The sequence below is a fragment of the Setaria viridis genome, chromosome 7, assembly GCF_005286985.2.
Source record: "Setaria viridis chromosome 7, Setaria_viridis_v4.0, whole genome shotgun sequence".
NCBI classification, from domain to species: Eukaryota; Viridiplantae; Streptophyta; class Magnoliopsida; order Poales; family Poaceae; genus Setaria; species Setaria viridis.
The window spans coordinates 21,264,884-21,287,924 of NC_048269.2; the positions used below are offsets into that span (position 1 = coordinate 21,264,884).

General features: G+C 46.5%; 4 protein-coding genes and 1 pseudogene across 4 annotated transcripts; 3 read left to right on the forward strand and 2 right to left on the reverse strand.

Annotated features, from left to right (window-relative positions):
* Window positions 1–7,795: 7,795 nt before the first annotated feature.
* Window positions 7,796–9,206, forward strand: LOC117863905 (protein FLOURY 1). The gene has a single exon (XM_034747809.2). The coding sequence runs from the start codon at window positions 8,054–8,056 to the stop codon at window positions 8,939–8,941; it is 888 nt and encodes a 295-aa protein (XP_034603700.1). The 5' UTR covers window positions 7,796–8,053; the 3' UTR covers window positions 8,942–9,206.
* A 146-nt stretch (window positions 9,207–9,352) lies between these two features.
* On the forward strand, window positions 9,353–13,575 carry LOC117863903 (uncharacterized). The gene is made up of 2 exons (XM_072294838.1): window positions 9,353–12,132; window positions 12,218–13,575. The coding sequence occupies exon 1, from the start codon at window positions 9,904–9,906 to the stop codon at window positions 11,722–11,724; it is 1,821 nt and encodes a 606-aa protein (XP_072150939.1). The 5' UTR covers window positions 9,353–9,903; the 3' UTR covers window positions 11,725–12,132; window positions 12,218–13,575.
* LOC117863906 (vacuolar iron transporter 1) lies at window positions 12,435–14,536 on the reverse strand. Its single transcript, XM_034747810.2, has 4 exons — window positions 14,142–14,536; window positions 13,369–13,454; window positions 13,141–13,255; window positions 12,435–12,851 (listed from the first exon to the last, which is right to left on the reverse strand). Exons 1-4 carry the CDS (start codon window positions 14,519–14,521, stop codon window positions 12,551–12,553), a joined length of 882 nt encoding a protein of 293 aa, XP_034603701.2. The 5' UTR covers window positions 14,522–14,536; the 3' UTR covers window positions 12,435–12,550.
* A 3,466-nt stretch (window positions 14,537–18,002) lies between these two features.
* On the forward strand, window positions 18,003–18,948 carry LOC117862468 (uncharacterized; annotated as a pseudogene).
* An 899-nt stretch (window positions 18,949–19,847) lies between these two features.
* Window positions 19,848–22,484, reverse strand: LOC117862519 (anthranilate synthase beta subunit 1, chloroplastic). Its single transcript, XM_034746011.2, has 8 exons — window positions 22,279–22,484; window positions 22,001–22,167; window positions 21,431–21,501; window positions 21,285–21,322; window positions 21,089–21,199; window positions 20,904–21,003; window positions 20,307–20,442; window positions 19,848–20,181 (listed from the first exon to the last, which is right to left on the reverse strand). The coding sequence occupies exons 1-8, from the start codon at window positions 22,388–22,390 to the stop codon at window positions 20,080–20,082; spliced, it is 837 nt and encodes a 278-aa protein (XP_034601902.1). The 5' UTR covers window positions 22,391–22,484; the 3' UTR covers window positions 19,848–20,079.
* Window positions 22,485–23,041: the final 557 nt, after the last annotated feature.

The window sequence follows — 23,041 nt, forward strand, 5'->3', positions numbered from 1 at the left end:
TTAAGGCTAGCCTGAAGTGTTGAACCATGAGGTCACTTGCCAATGCCAGGCCTTCCCTGCACGCAATAGCCTCAACGATTTCTACATCTAAGAGTCCACGAATCACTAGCGTCGACGCTCCCGGAACGTTTCCTGCAATGTCCCTAGCAATGGCAGCCACCATTGCCTTGCTTGAATTCTTCGAAGTGGCTGCATCAACATTGATTTTAACAAGGTCCAGTGGTGGAGGGATCCACTGAGGTGGGACACCTTGGATACGTCTCACTGACGCTGACTACACCATCTTGATCATCTCCAGGTTAGCTATAAAATTATTCACAAAATAGTGAGTAGATAAATGACTCTGAAAAAGGCTCTCGTGGATCGCCTTCCTGCGAGCGTACCAGATGGCCCTAAGAGTGACCACCATCCTCATCAGATCCTTATGCTTTAGTGAGCCGATAATAGCTGCTAACCATCCCCTAGGCTCAGTCTCCTGAGTTTCACTCATCAGCTGTGTAATTTCCTCGCGTTCCAGAGCCCACACACCTTTCGCCATATTGCACTCTATCAATGAGTGCTTCCAAGAATCAGGCATACCACAGATCGAACAAGTGCTTCGAGTAGCCATGTTCCTATGGTGCAATACATCACTTGACGGCAAGGAGTGATGAGCAAGCCTCCAAAAGAACACATGTATCTTTGATGGTACCTTAACATGCCATAGCGACTTCCATTCATTTTCCTCAGACCTTAAATCTGATCTCCCAGCAATATTCTCTAAATACACTGTAGCTCGTTCTTTGTTTACAACCAACATCCTGTAAGCTGAACGAACTGAGAAAATACCCCTCTTTTCATGGTGCCATGCCCAAAAATTCTCTTGTTTCCGAGTGTAGAGGGGTATATTTAGAATCGCGTCAACATTAGACGGAAAGAAAACAGCACGAAGCTTTTGGACGTCCCATGAGACCGTCGTGTGATCTATTAGCTTGCTAACCATCTGCGGAAGATCTGTCAAGTCCATCCTAATGGGGTGAAGATAATTTACTCCCAAAATCCAATTCATATTCCATATATGTGTTGATTCTCCGGTTCTGATCCTCCTAATTAATCCCCGCTCCAGAACTTCCCTGCCATCAAATATGGATCACCATATCCGAGAGGGAGATGAGCCCATATTAGCATATAAGAAATCCGCATTTGGGAAGTAAACTGCTTTTAAAATTCACGCACTTAACGAGCTCTCATCCATGAGGATGCAAGATTAAACAACTCAATATCCTTGAAGCCCAGGCTACCCATGCACTTTGGTTTGATCATCTCATCCCAAGTGACCCAACATGTTCTCCTTTTTCAATTCTTGCTACCCACCAGAAGTTCCTCAATAAACCATTGATGTGATGGCATAAATCTCTAAGGAGCTTAAAGCAGCACATCGAATAAATAGGTATAGCATGTGCAACTGATTTAATCAGTACTTCCTTGCCACCCGACGACAAGCACTGCTCCAGCCAGCCCTAGACCATTTTCCACACATGATCTTTAATGTATTTGAAAGCCCTGTTAGTGGAAACACCCACGTCTGTCGGCATGCACAAGTATTTTTTACTCAGAGATTCATTATGAACATCAAGTGCTCCCTTGATTACCTCACGAAGAGATTGTCTGCAGCCCTTCGCAAAATGAATTGAGGACTTGCCCATATTAATCCTCTGTCCAAAAGCTTAACAGTAAATATTGAGTACCTCCTTGATCTCCTCTGCACTTTCCCTATGAGCTCTGAAAAATAGTAGGTTGTCATCTGCGAAGAGTAAGTGAGACACCACCGGAGCCGACGGTGCCACTTTAATCCCATTGAGTACGAATGACTGATTCCTATCTTTTAGCAGGCACGAAGGGTCCTCTGCTGCCAGCAGAAACAGATAGGAAGAGATAGGATCTCCTTGTCGGATACCCCTCGACGGTTCAAAATTGTCAAGTCTATCATCGTTAAAAAGATCTGAAAAAGAGACAATAGTTACCAGGCGAATCACTGTCTCAACCCAACATTGGTGGAAGCCCAATCGGAGCATGATCGCTCGCAGATAGTCCCACTCAACTTGGTCATAAGCTTTTCTCATGTCCAACTTCACAGCACAACATCTCAATTCATGAGGCCTTTTCCGCTTCATAAAATGCAGACATATATATGCTAAGATTATGTTCTATGTAATAAGACGCCCAGGTACAAATGCAAACTGCTCTTTTGATATAACCTTAAGCAACATTTGCTTCAGCCTGTTTGCAACAACTTTCGAGGTGATCTTATACAGAACGTTACAAAGACTTATAGGTCTAAACTAGCCCAACTCCTCTGGATTTGTCACCTTGGGGATTAGAACAATAAAAGTATCGTTTATTGATGTAGCGTCCTCCTCCCCTCTCAAAATCCTCAACACTATTGAGGTAACTTTAGTTCCACATAAGTCCCAATGCCGCTGAAAGAAGTGTGCCGGAAAACCGTTAGGCCTCGGGGACTTTCTCGGAAGCATATGAAACAAAGCTTATTTGACTTCCTTCTCTGAAAAGGCTGCAAGTAAGTTGTTGTTCATTGCTGCAGTAACCTTTGTTAGGACTGTACTCAACACTGCCTCCATGTTATTGGTGCGCTCAGAAGTATACAACTCCTTGTACAAGCTAGTTGCTAGACCGCTCATCTCCTGGACATTTTCTGTCACCTATCCATCCGATTTTTTCAACCTTGTGATCCTATTTCTCCTCCTCCTTTTGCTAGCTCGGATATGAAAAACCTAGAATTTCTATCACCTACAAAAAGCCACATAATTTTGGAACATTACCTCCACATTATTTCGTCCCTATGGTTCAGTTCCAAAATTTTCTCCTTGATCTTAAGCTCCACATGAGTTAGACCCATCCTCTATGGGTCAGACTGTAGCCGCTCTAGCTCTTGTTTCAGCCCGCGCAACCCTCGCGTACATGCCTAAATGTGTTCCTATCCCACCTGACAAGGTGGCTGGAAACTTTCTTCAGTTTGCTCTGTAATTCCCGCATGACTCAAGCAGAGAGTTAGAGAACTCAACATGGGATTCCCACATAACTTTATACTCGAATCGTTTCTTTCCTCGAGGCCGCTGCTCCTCCAACCTCCAGCTCAGCAAGATCAGCACATGATCCGAGGCGGCTGCCGACACATGCTTGCACTTTGCCAAAGGGAAACGCATGCTCCAGTCCAAGCGCACCCAGCAATAGGAGCCCCTAGCTATCTTGTTTTTATATGTCCAACTATGAACTTCATAACCTAAGTCATTTAGGCCACATACATCCACCATCTCACGGAATTCGGCAATTTAAGCATGGCTTCTCTCTTGCCCGCGTGTTCCATTCAATGTAACACTTCATTGAAATCACCAATACACAACCATGGGAGGTGCGATGATGACTTGATATGTTTCAACATATCCCAGGTCTTGTGCCTCTCGTTTGTTTGTGCCTCCCCGTAAACACAAGACAAGCGCCACGGGTCACCGTCCTCTTCCTAGACTAATGCATCAATGTGGTACTGAGAGTAAGGCAATAAAGTCACACTTATTTTATTATTCCAAAAAATACCTAATATGCCATTGCGGCTCGAACTACTGATAGCAAAGGAATTATCAAAATCAAGAGTCTGCTTGAGTCCTTCCACCCGTGTCTTGTGCACCTGAGTCTCAAGAACACAGACCATCGATAGGGCAACATCCTTCGCCAGCTCTTGAAGTTCCTTAATATTCGCGGTGTTGCCGAGTCCACGACAATTCCAACTGAGGCAACTCATTGGGACTAGTGGCGCCCCTCACTGGAGGAGTTCATTCACAACAAAAGCACCCTGCTTGGCCTTTGCTGCTGCCGCTATTGCAAATAGCTTGAGCCTGGGGAAGAAAACCAATCTGCACACACCCACAAGCTCCGAGAGCTGTGTCCTGCCAAGGCCGGGTAGTTGAGCCGGTCAGCTCCTTGTTCAGCCAGAGCAGGAAGACAAGTAGGAGACGCAGTGTAGGGACAAGGGCTAGAACCTTTGTCGGTGACGATCGCCTCCGAAGTTGCCAAACCCCAGGAGAAACCTAGGCCTCCGCTTTCTTCATCTGGGGCATAGGCAACGTGCATCATATGTGAGCGTATGTTGCTGTGTTTCAAAAAAAATATGATCAAATATGCTTGTTGGGCCAAAGAAGAAACTTTTAGCAATTTTTGGATCCTACCTATGTAGTTCATGGGCCCAAAAAAGCCTGAGAACCGCCATGAATAGTTCATGGGCTGAGCACAAACCAAGATTTTTTGGCTAGTGTGGGGGCAGGCTGTGTTCACAATGTGAATAGGTTTCTCTTTTTTAATTAAAATCTGAAATAGGCTCAATAGGTTAATCCTTAGCTTGAGGATGGTTGAAGGAGCATCTAGACCCCTAATTTGATTTTGACGATTAATGATAACATGATCATTGTGACTAACATGTGTTTTGCAACGATATTCAATAAGTTATGGGTTTTCATGGTATTCTTGGTCCCCATCATGTGATTAAAATTGTATCATTTCTAAGGACTAGCGTGAAGACTAACGAAAAGCAACTTCCAAGTGTCGTTTGGTGTTGAGAGACACTTGGATTAGTATAGGTCTTTTATTTTCCGTTGGCCGTACTATAAAGGGGGTGAAGAGTAGTAGCTTGACCTAGGTGAGTTCTTGAGTTGAGTGGATGCACAATTGTGAAACTAGGCACTATGTAGCTCAGTTGAAGCCCTGGGATATGATGAAGAAGTAGTGGAACTCAAAGAAGTTGAATTCGATGAGTAACCACAGTTAACTTGGAGAAATGGGTGTCACCGGCTGATTTGATGATCACCCAGTGTGTCACTGAATCAGTCGGTGACCGCAAGCCACATGCAGAGGGATGCACAGGCCCACCAATTGATTCAGTGGCTACAGGAATACCTCAACGAATGAGTCGGTGGATAGTAGCTAGGTAGACGCTGTCTGTGAGACACTGTGACCCCCGACTGATACGGTGGGTGCCCATGTGCTCCACCAAATGATCACACGCTGTCTGTGAGACATTGTGACCACCGACTGATACTGTGGGTGCCCATGTGCCCCACCAAATGAGTCGGTGCGGTCAACTCGGGTTGCGATCGGCTCAAAATCAGATCGGGTTGTTTTGGATGATAAATAAGGCTGCAGCGATTGATACAGTGGAAAGAGTGATTGTGCACCAAATGAGTCGGCGACTTCTTAGTAGCCATTGTAAAGCTGTATTAGCTGCTTGCACCGATTGATACGGTGCCTCCTTAGGACCATTACTGGATCAGTCGGTGATGGGTTTTTTTTGCACGTGAAAGCAACGTCTAGTTTCTTTGCCTTGGCCTATAAATACCTCTTGGGCTGGTTCATTTCAACTCTATTGGCACTCAGTCAAGCTTATAGGATAAATTTGAGGTCAAGGGCATGTTGAGCACTAGAAGTCAATTGAGAAGTTCTTAATAGAAGATTAAGGACATCATTAGTGCTTGAAGAGTAGCAAGTGCGCATCCATCCACCTCTTTGGCTTTGTGGAGGTCAAGTGAGGGTCTTTGCTTGTTACTCTTGGTGATCGGCATCACCTAGACAGCTTGGTGGTGGGTTTCTTGGTGAGTTCTCAAGGAGGTAACTTGTGAGAAGCCCCAAGAAGTGTTGTGCTGGGTTTGGAATCTGCTGATCCGGAGTGGAGAATGGATTACCACTAGTGAGCACTTGGTCCCTTCGCGGATCAAGGGGGAGCTATACCCTTGCGCGGGTGCTCCAATGAGGAATAGGGGAGAGTGCCGACTCTTCGATACCTCGGGGAAAAAAATCAGCATTTTAACCCTCTCTTTACTTTCTGCATTTCAATTCCTAGAATTTTCATGCTAGAGTAGGGTTAGAGCTAGGTTGCAAACTTTTTATGTGACTAGAATAGACACTCTTTAATGATATAGGTACATGGGGTGGTTAGGCTTGATGTTAGGTTTTAATTTCCACAAAAATTTGTAGAAGCCTAATTCACCCCGCATCCTGATCCTTTCAATGATATGTGTGTGTGTGCACGCGTGCGTGTGTGTGGTGAGTAGATTGCACCCAATATACAACAACTTGTGGGTGCAGATTGATCCAACAACTTGTAAAATGCTCAATCTAGTACAATAACTTGTTGGGTGGGTGCATATTGGTCCAGAAACTTGTAAAATACTCAATCTAGTACAAGAACTTAATAGTTGGGGTGCACATTGGTCCAAAAAACTTGAAAATTCTCAATTTAGTGTAATAAATTGGCAAATTGGTGCTCTATAGTCAAAGTGATATAACAAGCCACATATTTGCTAAGGCAAGGTCAGAGTATATATTCGCGACAAGTTATTAAAATTATTTGACCATTGATATTCATGTCGAAATGGTAACGTATTCGGTTAGGACTAGAACCTCCGATGTTTAGGAATTAATGTTATGCCTTCGTAGTAATTATTTTATACAATGATTTAATTTTAATTAGAAATATTTGATTTCATATTCAATATTAATAAGTTCACCATCAATATTTTTACATGTTTGATTACTTGTTTTTTCAACTAAAAAAATCCCAATACGTTAACATATACTAACAATACCTTTTAGAATTTTGATATAAATATTTTTTAGAGCCTCGTGTACTTGACTAGAAAGTAAAAATAAGCTAAATAATAGAAACATATATTTTTCTCTACAGTTGTTGAATACATGAGCAGAAGCAAAGAAGAAAACCTAAGGTCCCACGATCTCTCGTATGTACTTTAGTCTCTCAGTGATGCCAATGATGTCCTTCTAAATTTTATTCAATTTTGACTAATGAACAAATAAGTTATGTACACAATTCAGAAGTAACAGACTGGTCACGATTAATGAATTTATCAACAAAAAAATAATAATAATTGATTGGAGGAAAATTCACATGCACATACATCTACTTTGTTTAATACATCATTGATGTAATGTTTGGACTATATGTGCACCTATTTGCTGAGTTATTGCACTAAATTGAGCATTTTACAAGTTGTTGGACTAATCTACACCCACCTGTCAAGTTATTGCACTAGATTGAACAGTTTACAAGTTGTTTGACCAATCTACACCCACCTAACAAGTTGTTGTTTGGTGGATACAGTTTACTCTATATATATTTGCAACCTATGGAAGTTGTTTAAATATGCAAATAAGGAACGAAACTTGCTTGCAACCCACAAAACTTGTGAAAACCATATGAAATCGGCTTGAAATCTCAGAAATTGCATCGAGTTTCAGATGATTAGTTCCATGGAAATTCCAATGGAACTTGGTAATTGGAAATGTCTTCCTTTCACCTCCTTTTTTTTTTCAAACAACCTTCCCTTCACCTCCTATCCCGCAGTGTGCCAATTTGGACTATTCGCAAATCACAGTCACAAAGCCATCAGTTTCAGGTAGACAAAAATCCACGGAATACGTTGGCCGTTTGCTTCCGATGCCTTTCTGCTCGCCCAGGTATTCCCACAGATATCTAGGTAGCTATACCTTTAGTACCACGTCACGTACACGAGGGACCCACGTCAACATGACCCCATCTGTCATCCAGTGCCACAAAGTACCCGGGCCCTTTTTTTTCTTCAAAAAAGACGAGACGACTTGTCGACTACCCATGCCCCATCCTTTTCTCCGGGCCCACACAAACCGAAGCCCATACGCTGACAAGATAGGCCCACTAGATTTATCAGACCCGCACGCCAGCGACACCTCCCGCAACTTATCCGCGGAAATCTCGTTTACTCCCTCCCCTCCCCAAGGCTCCAACAGGCAACAGTCCAACTGAAGCCCTACGGCTGCTGCTCCCCTAGCTTCCCAACCCAAGCGCCTCGTCTCCAATCCCCCCACGACGCCCCTCCTGAACCCGCATCAATCGCCAATATTTCCTCCACCTCCAACCGAATCGGTCGAAACCGCGGCACGACCCCCCAATGCTCGCGTCTTTGGGTGCAGTCTCACCTGAATCTTGAGCGATTTTCGCCCTAGCTTGGTCACAATGGGCCGCAAGAAGAACGGCGGTTCCGGTGCCGGGTTCCTGAAGCCGCTCGGCGGCGTCTCCCCCGCCCGTATGCCCGGAGCCGGCGCGGTGTTCTTCCTCGTCGGCTCCGCGCTCGGCTTCGTGGCGGTGCTCCACGCATCCGAGTCGGAGGGGGCCGGCGGCGAGTGGGCTTCCGCGGCGCGGGGGGCTGCTCGGCGGGCTGCTGAACTGGCGGACTCGGTCGGCGCCCACCACCTGCTCATCGCAATCTCGCTTCTCTTCCTAGCCGCCAGTGTCTGGCGCCTCGGCAAGCGCTGCGCCGCCGTGGAGGGGCTCGCCGGCAGCGCGGACTCTGCGGTGCGGGCATTGCGCGTGGGGGGTGTCGTGTGCGCCGTGTGTGGGTCGAAGATTCAGGCCCTGAAGAGAGGCCGCCGTGTTGCGGAGCGTACCCACTCGGATTCCTCGAACGGCTACCCTGACAAGCCGATCTCGAGGTCGTTGGCTGCTGAATTCGAGCAGGAGGCTGACAAGGATGAAGAGGATAATGCAGGCGAAAGCAGCGATTCAGATGAAGGCAATGTGCAGTATCTGAGGAGGAGGCTCAAGGAGGAGAGGCTGCTGAAGGAGGTTGCGCTCGAAGAGCTAGAGAAGGAGAGGCTGGCGGCGGCATCTGCTGCTGATGAGGCCATGGCCAAGATTGCCTGCCTGCGTAGCGAGAAGGCGCTGGTGGAGAGGGAGGCGAGGCAGTTACAGGAGATGGCGAAGCAGAAGCAGCTGTATGATCGACAGGTGATTGAGTCGCTCCAATGGGTGATCATGAAATCTGGAATGCAAGGCTGGGAGCCCGAAGCTGCATCTGATCCAGCTGCGTCGGAAACAAGCGAGGATGACAGAGATAGGAAGTAGCTGGCCCCGGGTTCTTAGTAGTTGGATGTAACAGTGAGGAAGTCACTGTGCTGGGGAAGTCATTGCCTGCTTGAGTTCTTTGTCCTCTGATCAGTTTTCAGCAGCCAAACATGGCATAATGCCAAGTTTTGATAAATCAGGGAGGATGCTCTATGCCAAACTCTTGAGAGATCTGTAATATCTACCTGTATATATACCATCTTTTACAAGATGTTTAGCTACTTAATATGATAAAAACCGGTACTAGATCGATCTACCTTGCAAATGCTCATAGCCACATCATCTGTTGTCTGTTGTTCTTGAGATCTCTGAAGAAGTATTTATCAGATTTTGGAGTAAGATGGTGGAATTAACACTAAGAAAATTCTGTAGTTCTGTTACTATAGAGTCTGAATATCAGAATACTGGAACATAAATCATTACACTGGTAATACTGGATGCTTGGTTTCAGCTTTAGGATTGTCAGATACCTGTCATACCGTGTTTGAGCAAACCATAATGAACAGCAGCAGCACCGTCAATTTTTTTCTCAATCTGTAGTTTTCTAATACAGTATGCTGCAAAAACTTGCATAAACTTCACTAGCTATCTCTGCCATCTGTTTGCATATTGGCCACAGTATAATTGCCTCTATCTTCAAGCACCTCAGTGCGGTGGAAAGTTCACTGCAAAAATTCCTGCTCCTGTGTTGTCTTCAAAGGCTTCAGTAACTTCAGTGATCAATGCAGATAGTTTCGATTTTGTCTTGGTTTTTTTAAGAGGAAGTGTTTAAATGATTTTGCCAAATCTGAATTGCCCCTTGTTCTTGAAAGCAACCAGTAGTTGCTAATTATTCTGAATTGCCTTGCAGATTTACCAAGTGAACCAGTATTTACCTTCGGTTTGTTTTCTGCACCACGGTGGAAGTTGAAGGACATCTTTAAACTTGGCGCTCTCTCTCCCCCACCGATCAGGCGACCACAATGCGCAGAGCCCTCCGCCCCCGCCCCATCCAGCGCCGCCCGCCGGCCGCTGAACCCCCGCCGCCCGTTTCTCCCCCATGGTACGCCGCGCCGCGGTCGACGCTCCCGCCCCCGGGCGAGGCCGATCCCCTCCTCGTCGCCGCGTCCGAGGTCGCGCTCGCCCTCCCCGTCCACCCCGCGCCGCTCCCGGCCGCCGCGCCCGCGCCCCTCCTCCAGCTCCTCCCGGCCTTCACCTCCGCGCACTTCCTCTCGCTCCTCCGTTGCAACCCGCTCTCCGTCCCGCCGCTGCCGCTCCTCTCCCTCTTCCGCGTCCTCCTCGCCTCCCCTCCGGGCCTCTTCCGCCACACCCCGGCCTCCTTCCTCTCCGTGTCCCACCACCTCCACGGCCACCGTCTCCCCCATCTCGCGCTCCCCCTCCTCCGTCTGCTCGTATCCCGCCTCGGCCGCGACTCCCCGCAGCGGCTCCTCACGCAGCTCCTCTCCACGGTCTCCCCCGATGACCCGGCCCCTCTCGTGTGGGAGCTCGCCAATGCGTATGCTGACGAGGGCCTCCTGCCTGACGCCTGCTCCCTCGTCCTCCTCGCGCTCCGCAGCGGCGTCCGTGTCCCAGTCACCGCCTGGTCTGGCATCATGAGCCGGCTTCCCACTGCTCCCGAAGCCTACGCCTTCTACCTGCAGCTGCTCGACGCGGGCGTGCCCCCAGAGGCCAAGCTCTTCAACGTGCTAATGCGCGACATGATTAGATCGGGCGAGCTTGCCAGCGCGCGGGACGTGTTCGATGAAATGCTGAGGAGGGGTGTGCGGCCGACGGTTGTGAGCTTCAACACCTTGATATCAGGACTATGCAAGGCGGCCAATCTGGACAGCGCAAACGCTCTGCGAGGGCTAATGGCGAAGGTAGGTGTCGCGCCAGATGTGTACACCTACGGTGCTTTGATGCAGGGGTTGTGCATGGCAGGGAGGATACAAGATGCATTGGAGATGTTTGAGGAAATGTGTGAGAGGGGTGTGAACCCCAACACTGTAGTGTTCACGACATTGATAGACGCAAATTGCAAGGAGGGAAATGTGGCAGCTGGGTTGGAGCTGTACCGGGAGATGGCAGCAAGGGGTGTCCAAACGGATTTGGTGGCATACAATGCATTGGTGAATGGCCTTTGTCGAGCGCGGGATTTGAAGGCTGCCAATGACATTGTGGAGGAGATGAGGAATACGGGTCTCAAGCCGGATAAGGTGACTTACACCACTCTCATTGATGGATGCTGCAAGGAGGGGGAGTTGGACATGGCAATGGAGATGAAACGGGAGATGTCGGATGAAGGGGTTGCATTGGACGAGGTCACTTACACGGCGCTCATCTCGGGACTGAGCAAGGCAGGGCGTGCTGTTGAAGCAGAAAGGGTTCTGTGCGAGATGATGGAGGTTGGTTTGGAACCTGACAACACGACTTACACAATGGTGATTGATGCTTTCTGTAAGAATAGTGATGTGAAGACAGGCTTTAAGCTACTGAAAGAGATGCAGAATAAGGGTCGAAAACTGGGAGTTGTGACATATAATGTGGTTATGAATGGGCTCTGTAGGTTGGGCCAGATGAAGAATGCGGACATGCTTCTGAATGCGATGCTTAATATTGGGGTGGCCCCAGATGATATAACATACAACATTCTTTTGGATGGACATTGCAAGTATGGAAAAGTTAGAGATGCTGAAGAACTGAAGAATGCGAAAGGAATGGTTTCAGATTTTGGGGCTTATACTTCACTAATCAATGAAGTTGTCAAGAAGAAGCCAACTAAGAGTTACCATGATAATAGATAGTTTTGCTGGGTAGATACAGTTATTTTGTACCTCCCTACCTGTAACAACCTCAGATATTGAAGATTGAAAATGCAGGATGAATATACTTTGCATCGTTTGGTACAGATACCCCAAGCCTTGAAGGTTGCTGTCAGGGATGAGCAAACAGGTTCTGGCAAGTGGCAAATCAAGGACTAAATACGTTCATGATTCTCTGTTCAGTCAATGTATCTTGATGGCACTTTGCCAAGATCTGAGATGTCTAAGCAACTGGTCTACCTGGTGCATGGATGTGCTTGTTCCTGTTGGGTTCAAACTACTTTGCAGTCATGCTAACATGACAAGTAGCAGATTTGCGTCTGTTTAAAATGTAGAAATCACAATTCACAGCCAATTTTCACAACGTGGGCAGATATGAGATTATTGCAAGTAAGGTGTCTCTTCTTATTACATTATTGAAGTACCTATCTCTGTCTAAACCTACTTATGGTTAATAATTTTTTTTCCCTTTCAGGAGCTAAACGTGTGATATCATCATCCATCTTGGTTTCATGGCTCACGTAGGCGTCTGTGGTAATTTAAGTTTGCTTGTCATCACGATTGAATATGTAGTGAGGTGTCATGTTCAATCTTTACTTGACTGAAGTGCCACGCAGAGTTATTTTGTTTACTGTTATCTTCCCCAATATTTATTCATAATTAAATAAAATGTAGAGTAGACTATCATCAGCTTCATCTGCAACTAGACAATGTAAAGAGATGTTCCAAAAGAGAAATATTACAACTTTGCTTAATTTATTGCATCCTACTGAAACTTTGGTATCCATGTGCTTGAGGCCTCAAACAACTATCTAGCTTGAACAGCCTTTGCCATCCCATATGCTGCAGCTGAAGCAAGCGCTCCAATAATAGCAGTCTGGACAGCGCTGGTGAATGGGCGGTTCCCAGTAAAGCGACCCTTGATGTAGCCAAAAAAAAGCAGCGCTACCAGTGTGACTCCGACAGATGTGAGCATGGCATTTTGAGCTGTGGAGATAAACATGTAGGGCAGGAGAGGGACCAATCCACCGATCACATAAGATAGTGCGATTGTACAGGCACTTTGCAGGGCCCTTTTCGGATCTGGTTTCTCCAATCCCAGCTCAAACCTGAATACATATTGCTCTAGTTACTTGAGAAAAGCATTTACCATCCATTAATGATACTTGTAAGTTCTTCTTCATCTTTCATAGGGTGGTTAACGACTATAACAGTAGTATGTTTTTCATTCTTTTCTTGAATATAAATATTTTCATTCCTGACAGCTTATAAACTACTGCAAAGCTATTCCGCTTCTGTCAAAGCATTCCAAGTTATCCATCAGGATTCATGGACATTTGTGTTCCAAGTACAAAAATGAGTGAGCAGGCTATTCAAAAGGTTGAACCGGTGATGTACCTCATCATGAACTCTAGCCAAGCTTGAGGATTCCTCCTGAGCCCATCTATGACAGGGCCATACTCGTGTGGCTCGAGCCCATACTGCGACATGATCTCTCCAATCTCAGCAGCCTCTGGATGATCAATCAAGGATTCAAAAACACCAACGTTCAGTATGGCAGTCATACACACACATGAATGTGGCAACAATGTCTCATGAAGTGTTTTTCATGTGACATCCATGTACCAGTGTCCGGGACGGTGATGATCTCCTCCTGCTCCCTCTTCATCTCCCGCTTGTAATGATCTGCCTCGCTCTGGGCTGCAAGGTACCTACCACATGGCGCCGGCGTGGATCAGAAATTCGGAATCATGCGTTAGTGGAAACTTTTTGAGTTGAAAACAATGTGGTGTTTGTCTTCCTCAGAAAAAGAAGATTAAATTATTGTTCTCCTGTTTGCTGTGCCTAAAAGCTGTGATAACACAAAGTGTGCTCTGGTAGCAAGTCGAAGAGGGGCCGCACACTTGTCTATCACGAGCTAGCTTTTCTCCTAACGATTCCCTTTTTGGGTCTGGATGAGGGCAATTCACAAGTTGAGTTGGTGCTAGAGCACATGTCAATATCTGCTGAACAATGCAAAGATTTACAGGCTCATGGTTTCTCAGTTCAGTGTTCGTATGCTATGGGTACCAGTGCTATGCTCAGGTCTCAGTAAGACAACACGTCTCTGATTCTGCAGTCAAAGACGCACGCAAAATTCAAGACGCTATTTATGTTGACTGGTGAAGAAACAACTCCAAACTAAGCATCTTTTAGTTTGCAAAAGAAGAAGCGATCTACCAACCAATTACCTAAAATATATGCACGCATGAACTGAAAACTTTGTCCAGAAAAACTGAAAACCACGTAGGCACTCAACGTAAAAGACAAAACAGAAGGCGCTGGTAACTTGGGCTAGATCAGGCGCTAATGAATGTGAGGGAGGAAAAGAGAGAGACGCATTCTGATGAGGTGGTTACCCTCCGAGTCCCATGGAGATGGCGCCGGCGGCGACCTCGGCGAGGCCGGCGGTGAGGACGAGCGAGGAGGGTGCGCTGGCGCCGGAGAGCCCCGCGGCGAGGGCGAAGGGCACGGTGAGGCCGTCGGACACCCCCATGATGACGTCGCGCACCACCTCCCCCGCCGTGAAGTGACGCTCCCGGTGGCTCGGCCGCTTCTCCAGCATCGGCTGGCCCCGAGAGGCGCCGTCGCCGTCCATCGATCGCCCGACGCCGGTAGAGACGAAGCGCGCGTGGCGAACAGCGGACGGGCTCTGCCCTTTTGTTCGAGAGTCCGGGTGTGCGGGGGACTGCTGGTTTGTGAATTCCGAATCTCCGCCTCTGTTTTTATAGGAGTCCATGGAGCCCTGGTTTTTTCCCTCCTGAAACGGGCCCGTGGTGTCATTGGCCCAAGGCCAGACAACGCATTCGTGTCATCGTGTGCACATCGTGAATCATTTGATGATCGAGACAAGTATAAAGAACATGATCGTGTAATAGGACGTATACCTCATATTAGTGTTGAGATGGAGTAGATAAAATAATCAATGATAATGCTTAGACACTGGTGTCCAGGTGAAGGAAAAAAAATTGGACGCTACCTCATCCACATCTGCCCAGCAGATATTATTCCTAACGTTTGACCACTCATTCTTTCCAAATCGGCTCCTCTCCACTACCTAGCCAAGCTACTCCCCCACCTAACTCCATCGCTTGCCATGCCGGACCTCACCACAAACTACAACTCGCCCCTAGCGGCGGCCCGCCACGCCGCCTCTCATCGCCGCTGCCCTGGCGAGTCCCGCCATCGTCGTCCCCATCCACCTCCTCGCACGCCAAGCCCAGGAAGCCCGCGCTCGCTGGCGCCCTCAGGGTGGACGAGTCACTCGACAACCCGAATTTGGGGCCTTCCTCCTCAAGCAGGCGCGTGACGCCATGGTCTTCAAGGGCGGCGACGCCGCGCGCCCTTGAGTTCGCCGAGCGTGCCGCCTGGGCGCTCGAGCGACACGGGGAGGGCACCGAGCTCGAGCTCGCCAGGAGCCTCCATGTCGCAGCAGCCATCCACTGCGGCCTAGGACGGCACGCCGACACCATTCCCGTCCTCAAGCGCGCTGTCGCAGTCGTCACGCCGCGGGGTCCTGCAGACGGTCATATTGCAATAGGTACATATTGGTATTGCAATAGAGATTTTTGGATGTTGCAAGTGCTATAGATAGATGCGCGGTGTGTTACAGATGAATGCATCTTGTGATGTTGCACGATTCTGAGATGTATCGATGTTGCAACGGTTAGCTCATCATCTGTTGATTTTTCATGTTGCAATGTTTGTTCCCGAACTAGCTCAACCTCAACCTAACATATGGTGATTTTATTTTGGAAATGTTGTATGAAACATGTGTGTGATGTTGTGGTGGGAATTTTTCCTCACGAATATTATGTTTACATTGAGCTATTTTTTCACATATTTTTCAATGTTGCAACCATAGATTTTCAATGTTGAAGTTGTTTTATTTTGATGTTGCGATGGAGCGCCCAATGAGAAAATTCTCATCGGATGTCCGGGCGCCAGTAGTGTCGAATAATCAAACTGCAAATTTACATGAAACCGAGACACACGCTTCAAAAAAACTTTAAAACACAATGAGATGAGCCATATTCGGTATACTAATAGTGCATAGTGCATAGTGCATAGTGCAGTAGTATACATCAATAACCAATTATTATACGAATGAGATTTGAGAGCGATTGTCCATTGGCTGGCTAAATTATTAGCCATGCTCTTATTTTACTGATTTTAAGTAGAGTCTCTAAACATAATTTATAAGGCACACTAAAAAAATCAATATAAAAATGGTAATTAATTTGATAGACTTTAATATGATTAACGACAATAGTCATGGGCAATTTTTATTAGCTACAAATAAATTTTTAATACTTATATTCTTTAAAATTACTAGTCCATCCAAGAACTTGGGTTAATAGAATAGTTCATTACCAACTACGGATTCAATGACCTATACAAATCATGAAAGGAAATTAAAAAGCTTTCGCTCCGGTACACACTTGTTGTTTGTTACTCCGTTAATTGCACTATTTCAAGACTATTTGTGACCTAGGTGTTCGTATTGCAATATTTGTTGTACAGAGAAAGTGAGAACATCATTGAATTAGTTAGATTGTATCCGGACATAGAAATCACTCTCCATTGATTGCCATCACCCAACAGAACACTTATTAGAACTAGAACAAATTAAGAGGTTTATCATTCAACAAATTAAGAGGTTTATCATTCACTTTGTTGCAGTTGCACGGCCTTATCATCTTGGCTGTTGTAGGTGTGACTAGCTCCAGCAGTTAAAGCCACAACACAACATGCAGCAAGCTCTTCCGATCATCTCATAGATTTTCGTAGTCGTTGCATGCAATGTTATTGCTGGTTTTCACGGTTGCTCCTTAGGACAGTAATCGGTTTCTCACTCAACCTATTCTTGGGTTGCACAGTATTTGTATTTGGGTGCACTGGCATAGCAATGCAAAATTTGAAAAGTGAGGGGGGTGGGGGGAAAGCCTCACATAACGTAGGATCACTCATATCTTAATCAAGTAATGAACTTATAGCGAGAGTTGAACCTGTAGCAGAACATGATTTGAAACGATTGTAAACAAAATGCTAATCCTAAAATCGTGCCCTCAAATTATATTTTACTTGTGTTTAACAGTATATTTAGCTACATTTCTAATACATATGTTCCTTACTAGTCCGTCTAAGAACATGGGTTGATAGAATAGTTCATTACCAACTACGGATTCGATAACCTAAACAAATCATGAAAGGAAATTAAAAAGCTTTTGTTCTGGTACACACTTGTTGGTTGTTGCTCCGGTCATTGCACCATTTCAAGACTAATTGCGATCTGATCTAGGTGTTCGTCTTGCAATATTTGTTTTACATAGAAAATGAGGTGTATCCAGACATAGAAATCACTCTCCATTGATTGCCATCACCCAACAGAACACTTATTAAAACTTGAAATTATTCATCTTAAGTGAACAAATTACGAGGTTTATCATTTCAGTTTGCTGCAGTTGCACAGCATAATTACCATCTTGGCTGTTGTAGGTGGCTAGCTGCAGTAGTTACAGCCGCATCACAATATGCAGCAAGCTCTTCCGATCATTGCATAAACAAACCTTCGTAGTCGTTGCATGCAATGTTATTGACATTTTTTACGGTTGCTCCTTTTGCACTGTATTTGTATTTGGGCGCGGTAAGGCAAAATTTTGAAAGTGAGGGGGTGGGGTGTATGCCTCCATTGCACGTAATGTAGAATCGCTCATGTCTCAATCAAGTAATGAACTTATAGCTAATCCTAAAATCGTGCCCTCAAATCATATTTTACTTGTGTTTAACAGTGTGCTCATGGTATACCTGAGGATGTTAAATTTGTTGGATGCAATCGCCATCCTCTAAAACGTTATGGTTTACTCGTACACAACAGTTCAGCTCGGATGAAATTCAAGTAGAAAGCTAGCTATAATCTCGTGTGTATATAGCAACGGAATGTACGGGGAAGTTGCATCATCCGATCTTCCGGACCTTGAAAAGTTTTGTCATGCTTCCTATATACGCGATATGTTATGAAGACAATCACTGTGCACTGAAGAACATACCAAGCAAAAAATCAATATATCGTACCCTGCATGTGTATGATAGATGCGTTTTCTAAAAGTTTGTCCAGCTCTGTTACAATGCGACTACAATTTATTTGGCAAGTACAGAACAAAATGAAGCGGCTATTACTAAAGTTGCACGATGCATCCATGATGTGCACATCGTGAGCCATGAATTGTCCGGGCCACCGGCCGTATGCCAGATTGATCCTGCGGGCCGCCCGTAACGCATCCCTCGCGTCTCGCACCGCCGCGGCGGCAGCATCCCGCGCCGCTGCGATGGCCTCCCGCTCAGCGCGTGCGGCCGCCGCAGCCGCAGCGCCGCCCGCTCAGGCCTCGATGCCTCCACGAACGCTCCCCGCCAGTACTTCTGCAGCGACGATTGCGAGCACTTGCCAGGTAACCGATCCCACCCTCATCCATCTCACAAATTCTTTGTGCTCGCGACAAACCAAATTGCACTGCGATTCGATCGCTGTGCGTGCTTGACACCACCAACGTTTACGAAACTGCCATAGATGATGCCAAGACCCCGACGGACAAGGACCTCGAGTCGGACGAAGCCGTATGAGCCTTGTACGAGCGCTGGTGCAAGGCTTTCAACAAGGAGCGTGACCACGCCGAGATGGCTCGCCGGTTCAAGATATTCAGGTACCGTGCGAAGCACGTGCACCACTGCAACAACCATCTTCCTCCGGATCCGGAGGAGGCGGCCATTTACCATCGGAAGAGGAGAGAGGCCAGGCTACTTCTTTCGAGAGGCGAGGTCTCGAGCTACGACGAGTGGTACCTGCCGATGGAATTGGGTCCGTTCGCCGATGGTTGAGACCCGGTTATTAGCGAGCATAATAAGCAGCTGTTGAAGGATGGAGCTGTCCAGTGCTGCTGAAGATGTTACAGCAGAGTAGTTTGCTTTAGGGAAATCCCAGACCCTGAACCTGAACGAGATGAACTCACCAAATCACTCCACTGTAATAAGTTGTGCTTTGCTGCTCCATGCGTGCTAAGCTATGCTTCTATGTATACAAAATTATGCTTCTGTAACATCTTTTTCTCTAAGCGGTCGTGTTGTGTTCCATATGCTTCCACCTGTGTGCAAAGTGTCTATTTTTAGTCTTTTGCGTTTACAGGCACAATAGTTCAAACAGATCAAGATCAAGTATGGAGATAGTAATATATGACAACTGTTTGAACATTAATTCGTTGAGCATTAGGACGAAACTAAAGGTGAGTATTGTCATGCCTCTAAAATTCAAAAATTTTACCATTATCGTTCATGCATTGTTCGTCAATGTATAAGTTAGCTGTATAGTTGGAGGCATTATATAATGCCTTCGCTGATGATGTCTTTTTTTATCTAGAGATAACTTACTGTATCTTTGAGTTGTCCTTCTCCAAGAGCCGTGCATGCTTTAGGATAAAGTTGTGCTTGCATCTTTTGCACATAACTTGCTCCAAATTTCTTTCTCATGGCAGGGAGACGACAATTTTTTTTATTTTCAATTTGAAGATTGCTGAAATCTTTGTGCTCGAGTGTATGGATAGATAGCACAGTGTTTCCAGCTGAAGAATTTTTTCATTTTGTGTCTCTCCATTCGCCAAGGTTGTTCATTGCTCGTCAATTTTAACTACTCATGGATACTGTTTTGTTATTATCTTGTGGATTTGCATCAGCTAGTGATTATCGAAGATCCTTTTGTTTTATGAGGCAAATTCACTTAGCAATAAGGATCTCATGGAAATTTATTTGAGCCACTTATAACTTTCATTCTAGGTCTTATATCCAAATGCCCAGATGACAACATAGGCTATTTGTTGGAGGTATGGTTGATTTGCTACGGGCTCAATAGGCTGACCCGGCTCCACCAAGCTATCACCATGACACCAGGACAAGACCGACCGTGCTGGAGAACAGCAGAAGGTTTGGTAGTACGAGCAACACCAGAAGTCTTGCCAATTTGCCATGGGCAGAAGCCCAGAAGTCCCATAACTAACGGGAATGTTGCCCAGGCCTGCTTGCCGAAAATAACCAGATTTATTCATCGAAAGAGCACCAGCACCGGTGCTTATTTCACCAGATGAACTTTATTCGAGATCTCAGTCCACACGGCTTAAATTACAGCAACGAATGAAGAGAGGAAAGCTGTTTCCTAGTTAACTTTCACTGCCAGCCCTGCAACTGCAGGGCTCAAGCGACTTTTCTCTGCTTCTGCCTGATCTATGGAGACGCTGGCAGCACCTATCTCCCCTACGAACGCTGCTTCTCCAGTTCCTCAATGAATTTGACGAAGTTGAGGATGATTTTCTTGCCCTCAGGGGTGATGATGCTCTCCGGGTGGAATTGGACGCCCTGAAACAGTTAGTGTTAGCACTCACGACAAGTATACAGCTCCAGGTAAACTTCATCATCATGGCTTAAGGGGTCAGTGTAAGCATCAACTGCCGTGCACGTGAAGGATTGGGAAGTATAAATACCTGGATGTGCTTGTACTTCTTGTGGCGAGCAGCCATGATAAGCCCATCTTCAGTCCATGCAGTGGCCTCTAGAGCATCGTGTGGGAAGGTTTCTTCCTCGATGACCAAGCTGTGGTACCTCGCGGCAGTAAAAGGGCTGTCCATGGAAGCAAAGGATGGTGTCAAAAATCAAATGCTTACTTGGGAGGGCAGTGCAAGCTGAATTAAGAAACAGCTTTGGTTTTCTGATAAAAATGTTATTTTGTCAGTACTATGTGAATGTTATATAACCATCTCCCCAATAACTCAAGTAAGAAAACATTTATGTTCTTGAAGAAAAGAAACAAAAAAAATTAGGAACTTCTCATAGATAGCTGAATGACCTATCAGTTAAAAGGAGAATGAAGGACATGATGTTTGCTATGACTAGTAACTTCAGCGTTAGTTGCATGTCACAATGTTAACTAACAAAATAGCACTTGATGAAAACTAGTGACTATGGGAATTAGTAACTGTGAACACTACAATAAGCTATGGGCATCAGTAAAATGTAAAACAATACACATCACAAACAAAATACAATTTGGCTGACTCAATGGTTCAGAAATCAAATCATACTTTGGCAAGCCATTAAATAAGGCCTTTCCTAATTCCTCGTCATAAAAAACTGGAGAGCTTTTTCCATGCATCACTCCAGAAGGAGCACGGATAATCTTTCCTGCATATTCATGTACATAAAGGTTTGAGAGATAAAATATGAGGTCATGGAAAAACTAGTGACCTGGTACAAATATAATTCTTACCTCCAAATGCCTCCCCGATGCACTGCAGACCCATACAAACTCCAAAAATTGGGATGGTTGGGCCCAATTCAAGAACAGTCTGCAATGATATACCAGAATCTTGTGGTTCACCTAATAAAGAACAAATTTGAAAGTATTTTGTTATGCTCAGGATTCAGAGCTTCAACTCTTGAGGTATTCAATAAGACAAACTTACCAGGTCCTGGAGAAATAAGTATTCCTCTTGGGTTCTTCCTACACAATCATGAAAAAAGGAGCATGATCATCAAAATGAGAGTTTCCTTTTGGGATAAAAAGCATCCACGTCAAAATTGAAAAATGCTCTAAGAGAACTATATATACCTTTTTACATCCTCTATGGTCAGTTCATCATTACGATACACCTCGAAGTTTAATCCAAGCTCCCCCATATACTTCATCATAAAACACAAAATGTCAAAAAAAGGCATGCTGGGCTCATAGCATATGTTTTAGTAAAGTGCAAAAAGAAATGTATCTTGAAAAAAAAAGGATAAATGGATGCGACCTATGAGGAACAATTGAAATACACGCCGTTAGCCTAATTGTCAATAATAATGACATGCCCCAAGAAAGATCTATTATCCTAAGATCTAGCATCAAGAGCGAAAATAAAAGAAATAATCCCATCATGGCATAACATCTCATCTTGCGAATAGTCAAACATTTTTCAATCTAATTAAAGCCGAAGGAAAAATGTTCAAACAATTATCCAGAAATGTGCAAAGAACAACAGCATTTGAGCAACCAAATGAACAATGCTGCACACATGCCACGGGAGAAGATCGCCGCCACTCATCTCGAGTAGCAAAGGATATCACATACACAGATCACAGAACCAAAACGATTCGGAACAAGGGGACACGTCCCAAACAAACACAAAACGGCGTATACCTGGCAGAGGTTGTAGGTAAAGCTGTCGTAGTTGTCGATGACGATGATGGGCTGCTTCTCCGTGGCCGGGCGGCCGTTCAGGTCCGCCACCGGCGCCGCCACCGCGGCGAAGGCCACGGGGGACGCCGCCCTCCCGCCCCTAGCCGACAGCACGCCGCTCGCGAGACCTGCGGGTGGGAGGCAGCGCAGCCAAATCGGTCAACAATGAGCCGAATCAGGCGAGGAAAGGCCGCGCGGCCCGAGGGTGTGAGAGTGAAACTGGGAAGAGCGGTCCGTACGGGGCGTCGCCGGGACGCGCGCGAAGGCGGGTGCATGGGAGGGAGCCGGGGAGCGCGCGCGGGCCGCGGCGGTCGCCGCGGAAGGCGCCGCGGCGAGGTGGGAGCAGGCCATTCGCGGCTACAGGGAAGGGGGGCAGCCGGAGGGGTCACGTGGTGGAGGAGCGCGGGGGAGAGGTGGGCTTCTGCTTATATAAATAGAAAACGGGGCCTTTTGTTTTTGGTCGGGTTGGAACTTGGAACGGAGGGTAGTGAAGGGATTTTATTGCTGATCCGATCGGATCAGATCTGAGGGGGTGGTGGCCTCCGGCAGTCTCCGCTCCTCGTGGTCTTTACGAATTGAAAATTTCAATCGGTAAGCACGAGCGGCGCGGCGTGTCGCTCGTTTTTTTTTTCTTCTTCTTCTCCTTCCCCTCGCGCGGTCGCGCCACCCGCCGAGGCGAGCGCCGTGCCCGTGCGTGCGCCGGCCGCGCCTGGAGCGAAGTCAACAGCCTACTGCCGCCGGTGCCTTTCGTCTGCGCGCACGGCGCACCCCCGCCCCCACACGTCGCCGTCAGCTGGGCCAGCACCTCTTCCTCGTGGTCGCGGCCGTCGCCGTCGGGGCACGAGGCCCGCGCGTGAGCAGTGAGCACGCGAAATTCGCGTCCAGGGTTTTGGAAGCGCGCGCGTGGTGTGCCCCACCCCACCGGCAAGGTGGAGACGCCGGTCCTGCTCCACCGCATTGTTGCAGGACCGGATGGCGCTGGTAGCAGTGGTAGGTGGCTGG